Source organism: Neovison vison, chromosome 6 (assembly GCF_020171115.1).
Source record: "Neovison vison isolate M4711 chromosome 6, ASM_NN_V1, whole genome shotgun sequence".
NCBI lineage: Eukaryota > Metazoa > Chordata > Mammalia > Carnivora > Mustelidae > Neogale > Neogale vison.
In genome coordinates this window covers 125,093,964-125,102,350 of record NC_058096.1, presented here as the reverse complement: position 1 = coordinate 125,102,350, position 8,387 = coordinate 125,093,964, and the positions used below count along the sequence as shown (strand labels likewise).

Below are 8,387 nucleotides of genomic sequence, written 5' to 3'. Positions count from 1 at the left end.
TGTGGAGGTTGAAGGTTGAAGTTGACTTTCCATGGAGGTTTCCTTGGAGGCTGAAGGTAATTCTTGGACAGAAACTCAGCTGAGTTATCTGTTAATACTCCCAGTTGCAGTCCTGATGGAGTGGGGACAGAGACAGTCCACTCCAGCATCACTCCAGCATTCAAATTGGAAACTGGGCTATGTGTTATTGCTTGAGGATGAGAAATATGATTTTTGAGTGGCAAGTTATTTGAGCTCTATATGTTTGGCTCTGAGTTCTGGATCTTAGGGAGCCATTATGATGTACACACAAAATTCCATTATACAGCAGAAAATGAATTGCCACTCAAAATGTGTCCCCAGGAAAAACTGAGAGCTTTTCCTCTATGATCAGAAACAAGACAGGGATATACACTCTCACCATTGTTATTTAACAGATACTGGAAGTCCTAGCTGCAGCAATCAGAGAACAAAAAGAAATAGAAGGCATCCAAACAGCAAGGAAGAAGTCAAACTTTCACTAGTTGCAGACGGCATTATACTCTATGTAGAAAATCCAAAAGACTCCACCAAAAAATTGCTAGAACTGACACACAAATTCAGCAAAATCTCTGGATACAAAATCAACCTGCAGAAATCTTTTGCATTTCTATACACTGACAGTGAAGATGCAGAGAGAGAAATCAACAAATTGATCCCATTTACACTTGCACCCAAAACCCTAAGACACCTGGGAATAAATGTAACCAAAGAGGTAAAAGATTTTTATGCTGAAAACTATAGAAGACTTATGAAAGAAATTGAAGAGGACACAAAGAGATGGAAAAACACTTCATGCTCATGGATTGGAAGAGCAAATATTGTTAAAATGTCTATACTACCCAGAGTAATCTACACATTTAATGCAATCCCTACCAAAATACCACCAGCATTTTTTACAGAGCTAGAACAAACAACTCTAAAATTTGTATGGAATTATGAAAGACCTCAAATAGCCAAAGCAATCTTGAAAAAGAACAACAAAGCTGGAGGTATCGCAATTCTGAACTTCAAGCTCTATTACAAAGCCGTGGTCATTAAGACAAGTATGGTACTGGCACAAAAACAGAAAAATAAATAAATGGAACAAAATAGAAAACCCAGAAATGGACCCACAACTATCTGGTTAACTAATCTTCAACAAAGCAGGAAAGAATATTCAATGGAAAAAGACAGTCTCTTCAACAAATCTTGAAGATGTGGTGTTGGGAAAACTGGACAGTCATATGCAGAAGAATGAAACCGGGCCACTTTCTTTTTTTTTTTTTTTTTCACGTTCTGCTTCTTCAGCCATTTTCTTTCTTTTTTTTTCCCAATTTATTTATTTTCAGAAAAACAGTATTCATTATTTTTTCACCACACCCAGTGCTCCATGCAAGCCGTGCCCTCTATAATACCCACCACCTGGTACCCCAACCTCCCACCCTCCCGCCACTTCAAACCTCTCAGATTGTTTTTCAGAGTCCATAGTCTCTCATGGTTCACCTCCCCTTCCCATTTACCCAAATTCCCTTCTCCTCTCTAACGGAAACCGGGCCACTTTCTTACACCATACACAAAAATAAACCCAAAGTGGATGAAAGACCTAAATGTGAGACAGGAATACATCAAAATCCTTAGGAGAACAAAGGCATTAACCTTTTTGGCCTCAGCCATAGCAACTTCTTACTAGACACATCTCAGGAGATAAGGGAAACAAAAGCAAAAAATGAAGTATTGGGACTTTACCAAGATAAAAATCTTCTTTATGGTGAAGGAAACCATCAACAAAACTAAAAGGCGGCCAACAGAATGGGAGAAGATATTTGCAAATGACATATCTGATAAAGGGTTAGTATCCAAAAATCTATAAAGACCTTATCAAACTCAACACCCCCCAAAAACAAATAATCCAGTTAAGAAGTGGGCAGAAGACATTTTTCCAAAGAAGATATCCAAATGGCTAATGGACATATGAAAAGATGCTCATCATCCCTCATCATCAGGTAAATACAAATCAAAACCACAATAAGATACCACCTCACACCAGTCAGAACGGCTAAAATTAACAAGTCATGAAATGACTGATGTTGGCGAGGATGCAGAGAAAGGGGAGCCCTCCTTCATTGTTGGTGGGAATGCAATCTGGTGCAGCTACTCTGGAAGACAGTATGGATGTTCCTCAAAAAGTTGAAAATAGAGCTACCCCGGGGCACCTGTGTGGCTCAGTGGGTTAAAGCCTCTGCCTTCAGCTCAGGTCATGATCTCAGGGTCCTGGGATCGAGCCCCGCATCAGGCTCTCTGCTCAGCAGGGAGCCTGCTTCTTCCCTCTCTCGCTGCCTGCCTCTCTGCCTACTTGTGATCTCTCTCTAACAAATAAATAAATAAAATATTAAAAAAAAGAAAATAGAGCTACCCTACGACCTTGCAATTGCACTACAAGGTATTTATCCAAAGGATACAAAAATACAGATTTGAATGGATACATACACCCCAATGTTTATAGCAGCATTTTCAACAATAACTAAATTATGAAAAAAGCCCAGAAGTCCATTGACTGATGAATGGATAAAGATGTCAGGGATATAAAAGGAATATAAAGAAACATTACCCAGCCATCAAGAAGAATGAAATCCTACCATCTGCAACAATGTGGATAGAGCTAGAGTCTATTATGCTGACTGAAACAAGTCAGTCAGAGAAAGATAAATACCATATAATTTCACTCATATGTGGAATTTAAGAAGCAAAGCTGATGAATATAGGGGAAAGGAAAAAAAAGAGGGAGGCAAACCATAGGAGACTCTTAAGTATAGAGAACAAACTGAGGGTTGCTAGAGGGGTGGTGGGTGGGAGATGGGCTGGTGAGTATAAAAGAGGGCGAGTGTTGTGATGAGACCTGGATGTTGTATGTAAGTGATGAATCACTAAATTCTACTTCTGAAACCATTATTGCCCTATATGTTAACTAACTGGAATTTAAATAAAAATATGAAAAGGCAAAATGAAACAAAACAGAAAAACCCAAAATGTATCCCCAAAACAAGGCTTCTTACCCAGAAAGAAATCAATCTCAATAGCTGCCAAATAATTGGAGGTTTTATGCTTGAGGAAATGGAATTATTGGGCTAATTGATACATAATTTAAAATGAGAATGCCTAAATTCTTCTAGAGATAAAGGATGAGATATCCATTAAATAAGAAAAGTTTCTATGACACTGATTAAAAGTTGTGAAATAAGGGCAGGTAGATATTTTAAAAAACAAGCAATTAGAAGTCTTGAAAAGGAAAAATGCAGTATTTGAAATATACACTGTCTTATAAAGAACCTAATAAGAATGTTGAAAATAGAAAAGGACAGAATCAGTGAATTGTATGAGAGAAAGTGGGTTTCATAAAGGCCACAAAAACAGAATATAGATATTAGATGTGAGGGTAAGAGCATTGATTAAGCAGCATCACCATTTATCCATTAGAAGTTCCAGGTATTAGAGAGGGATTCAATGGTCCGAGAGATACTGATTCATCCTTTTCTGAGATTTTTTTTTAAAGTTAGTTCTGCATATTTAAAAAGCTCATTGAGTTGCAGCAAGCAAAATTTCACCCACTAAACACATCACATTGATACTTTAGTGTATCAAGGTCAAGAAAAATAGTAAATTGTAAACAGAACCCCTGCAAAAGAATGGCAGTACAAATGACAGAAATCTTCTCAACTTTGACAATAAGTGACAAGGCAAATAATAGAGCCATATCTTTTTTTTTTTAAGATTTTATTTATTTGTTAGAGAGAGAGAGAGAGCAAGTATAAGCAGGGGTAGTGGCAGGCAGCGGAAGTAGTAGGCTCGCTGCTGAGCAAGAGCCCAATGTGGGGCTTGGTCCCAGGACTGCAGGATCATGACCTGAGCTGAAGGCAGAGGCTTAACTGACTGAGCCACCTACGCGCCCCTCGAGCAATATCTTTAAGGTAGTGAGAAAGTATAGGCATTATTTAATTTATTTATTTTTATTAATTTTTTAAATTTATTTTCAGCATAACAGTATTCATTGTTTTTGCACCACACCCAGTGCTCCATGCAATCCATGCCCTCTCCAATACCCACCACCTGGTTCCCCCAACCTTCCCCGCCCCGCCCCTTCATTTTATTTTATATTTTTTTTAAAGTAGGCTTCATGCCCAGTGTGGAGCCCATAGGGGCATGGAGCTCAACATGGGGCTTAAACTCACAACCCTGAGATCAAGACTCAGGATAAGATCAAGAGTCGGTCGCCCAACTGGCTGAGCCACCTAGGTGTCTCTAATTATTTTAGAATTCCATCTCTCACTAGAATATTATAGAAGTTTGACGGTGTAACTAGAATATTTGCAGACATGCAAAACTAAGCTTTACACACTAAGCTGAAAGAATTTTAAAGAGCATACTTGGTAAGGAGAAAAACGAGGATGGAATGGAGTAGAATGCGAGAACAGAAAGTGAAGCAAAAACACTGGCAAAGCATGCTGGCAAATCTAAATAATAATTATTAATGTTCAACAGAAAAAATGAGCATCTTGTTGACATTAGCTTTATCATGAATAATTTATTTCATTATGAGGCAAATATGAGGCAAATCTGGTAAAATATATTTTAAAATTAGAAATTGTGTATATATGGTTGTTTGTAAAAACAAAACAAAGCTAAAAAGGAAAAAAGAACCCAAGGTAGAACTAGAATTGTATCAAATAATGTGGAATGGCAGAAAGGTAAAGATATTCCGTTTTTAGGAGGTGCACATCACCACATTAATAGATTAAAAAAGGAAGTATGAAAGTCATCTATACATACGGAAAAGTTTGCATTAAAATTTAACATTAAAAACCCTTAAAGTGACCTAGCAGTTACTCTCTTTTCCTTTCTACTTTCTCAAGTCCACAGGAGGGCATCCAATTTTTAAGATCCCTAAAGCCCCAAGCCTGGTCCGATTTGCTCTGTTGGGAGGTTTCTGTAATGTACCCAGTGACCCAAAGTTTCCATGCAGCTATATTATGTATACACACACACAATGAACTGCCAACATTTACAATAAATTGAGAAAGTCTTTGTAGTTGGTTCAAATAGACAAAACAGAAGTCCAGGATTTTTTCATGATTAGAAAGACTCAAAACTAGCCTCTTCAACAGGATAAGGGTTATCTACCAACCATGTGCACGCGCGTGCACGAACACACACACGCACACATCATGCTTTATGGGAGAATTTAGAAGCACTTGCATTAATACAAGGTACAAGATAGGGATGCCCTGTTTATAGAACGGAAGTGCGTAGGAGGAGGGGTGACTGGGTGATGGGTATTAAGGAGATCACCTGTTGGGGTGAGCACTGGGTGTTATACACAACTAATCAATCATTGAACACTGTAACAAAAAATTATGATGTACTATATGTTGGCTAGTTAAACAATAAAAAATAAAAAATAAATTAAAAATAAAATGTAAGAGGCTAGTAAAAAAAAGACATTATTCTCATTATTTTGGTCATATTATTCTCTTTATTAGTTAAGCAAGATAATCTACAGAAAAGGCATTAAATAAATTAAATCATTTTTCTGGATACCAGAACAACATAACGAATCATTCTATATGCCAGTAACAATGTACAAAATATATTCAGGATCTTAGAACTATCAAAACACAGAGTCTTTAGAATTAGAAACTGTTCCAGCACTGGAGAATTTTATTAAAAATCTATTGGAAGAAAATCATGCAAAAGAGTTGATTCTTTTGGAAAAAATCCCTCCAACCCAGCAATATTAGTTAAACCATTTGGTAACCTTCTCATTAAGAAAAGGAGGGCCCACGATCATCGCTCCTCATTCTGTGTTTGTTTTGTATCCAACAAACATTTGTCCAGTATATCTATTTGTTAGATTCGCCAAAAACATCTACAGCTATCAAAAAGCCAAAATGATAAGGTTGTCATAAACTAGCAGGGACACTAGGGGCAAAACCCATTAAGAAAAAAATTTTAAAAAAAAGATTTTATTTATTTATTCGACAGAATGAGAGCGATCACAAGTAGGCTGAGAGGCAGAGGGCGAGAGGGGAAGCAGGGTCCGCGCTGAGCAGAGAGTCGGATGCGGGACTAGATCCCAAGACCCTGAGATCATGACCTGAGCGGAAGGCAGAGGCTTAACCCATTGAGCCATCCAGGCGACCCCCCCCCCAAAATATTTTTTAGGAATGTCTAATTTTGGAGGAAGAGGTGCAATGGTAGGGTGCTGGGGAAAGCATGGATTTTAGAAAGAAGTGCGAAACTAAGGAGAATGGAGCTACTTAAGCGTAACCTTAAGAGAAAACAACCTAAGCAGCGTTTCGCATTTCTGGAAGCACACTGTATTTTCTGCAGCATTTCGTTGCCGAGGTGATTTCCCTTCAGATGTTTCGGTTCGCCATTGATCCAAAAATTTGCAATGCAGCTTGCATCAAAAGAGCATCTGTCCGTTATTCATGCTTGGTGATTCTTGCCGGTTGTGCAGTGTACACACGGCGGCTCCTGGAAGCCTTTCCCAAAGGGCCCGCTGGGTGGCAAGGGATTGTGGGAGCAGTTCATTCCTGGAATAGGCGCCTCCGGGCCTTGCGAGAGGGACCCGGAAGGCGCTGGGGGCGCGCGTGGGGGCCTGGGCTCGGAGAGGGCGGTAGAGGTTGGAGTGGCGAGTTGGGGAAGGGCTCCAGAAGGTGGGCGTCCAGGTTGAAGTAGCGGAGAGGAGAGCGTCTCCTTGGACTAGGGGTGGGGGCCCAAGGCCAGGCACCCGGTGTGGGGCCCTGCGGGTTGGGGCAGGCCACCCTTGCAGCGCAGGGGCGGAGCGCAGGGACGGAGCCCGCTGCAGGGTCCATCCGAGGCGGCAGGAACTCGCGGTCGGCGTTTTCCTCGTAGGCCTCTTCTTGGGCGGCCATCTCTGGGGCAGAAACGCAGAAGAGGCCCCGCTCGACGGCGACGTCGTGCTCGGGCGCGCTCGGGAACGCGCCCCGTTCCAGGCTGGCAGGCGAGTGGCCCTGCCCTCCGGAGCGCAGGAGAGCCTCGGGGACCAGCACAAGGGTGAGCTCTCCGACGGTCACTTGCAGGGCCGACGTCGGCTCGGGCTCCAGCACCAGGTCTACGTCGTCCAGGAGCAGCTGCAGGGCACAGCCGGTGGCCAGGACCACCACGGAGGTGGGTGTGTCCGCGGCCGGGGACCCCTCCAGACCCGCGGGCTCCTGGGTTCGGCGGCGCTTGGCAGAGCGGGGTCCTCCTGGCGGCGGTCCCCAGCAGGGCTCGGGGTAAGCGCTGGGGCTGCGAGGCCAGCTGCCCATCACCCGGACAGCGCTGCGGGCGGCGCTCTCGGGGCCTGGCGGCGGGTGTGAGGGACCGGGTCCTGCACGCCGTGACAGGTCTCGACGACGACAGGTGAGGCGGCGGGAGCGGCGGAGCGCGGTACCGGGCGACGCAGAGAGAGTGCCTGGAGTTCTGGGGGCGCCTCCTGGGGCCGGAGCTCTGGGGTTCTGGTGGCGCAGCACGGGCGCAGGGCTCAGCCTGGGGCCTTCGAATCCCAGGTTCCTCACACGGACGGATCTGCGCAGGTATTTCAAGCGACGCCGGCGGAACCGAAGTCGCAAAATGTCACGCTAGGCTCCGCCCCTTCCGAGGCTCCGCCCCGTAGAGAGCGCGGTATCTGTGCGGCTTTAGAGCTGAGGCTGTGGTTAAGGAAATACTTCTGTGGGCTTCTAGGAGGCAGAACAATGGTGCCACTTTAGGGCTTGGCTTCCGGTGTGATCTCGGCCTTCCTTGAATTGACCTCAGATGAGGACGACCTTAATCGGAAAAGTGCGTTTCCATTCCCACCAGTGGAAAACTGCCTAAACAGGGAGCTGTAAGGCCCCTCTCCTCGAAGCCCCGCCCCGGAAATGACCTGAGTTTTTTCTTTGGGTTGAAGAGCGGGAAGAGTTTTTGGACCATATCCTACGCCCTTGCGGAAGTTGTAAACCACTGTCATCACCTTTCAGGGGCGGTGCAGGGGAAATGAGATTGGAATTGAGTGCGTTAATCGCTGGCCCTGCAGGATCAACTTATTACCGTACTGTGTACATATCCGTTTCGTATTGTAGTAATTATTATACTACTATCATCAGCAGTAAGCGTTTATTTAGTTTGACCTAAAATCCAACCACAAAGTATATCTATTTTAGCCCAAGTGACAGATGATGAAAACGTCATGCAGAGAGTTAATCGGTTTGCTCAGAAGCCCGGAACAAGCAGAACTGGGTTCAACATGACAAGGCCCACCTACAAAGATGGTGTCTGCACCTTAATCTGAGTGTCAGTTTGAAGGTGCTTTTGCGTCGTGTATTGTGGCTGCAAAAGGAAGGTGTGGC

At 43.4% G+C, this 8,387-nt stretch overlaps 1 protein-coding gene across 1 annotated transcript; it reads right to left on the bottom strand.

Annotated features, from left to right (window-relative positions):
• Nucleotides 1–6,584: 6,584 nt before the first annotated feature.
• On the bottom strand, nucleotides 6,585–7,328 carry LOC122910544 (proline-rich protein 23B-like). Its single transcript, XM_044255167.1, has one exon. The coding sequence runs from the start codon at nucleotides 7,326–7,328 to the stop codon at nucleotides 6,585–6,587; it is 744 nt and encodes a 247-aa protein (XP_044111102.1).
• Between the last annotated feature and the right edge of the window lie 1,059 nt (nucleotides 7,329–8,387).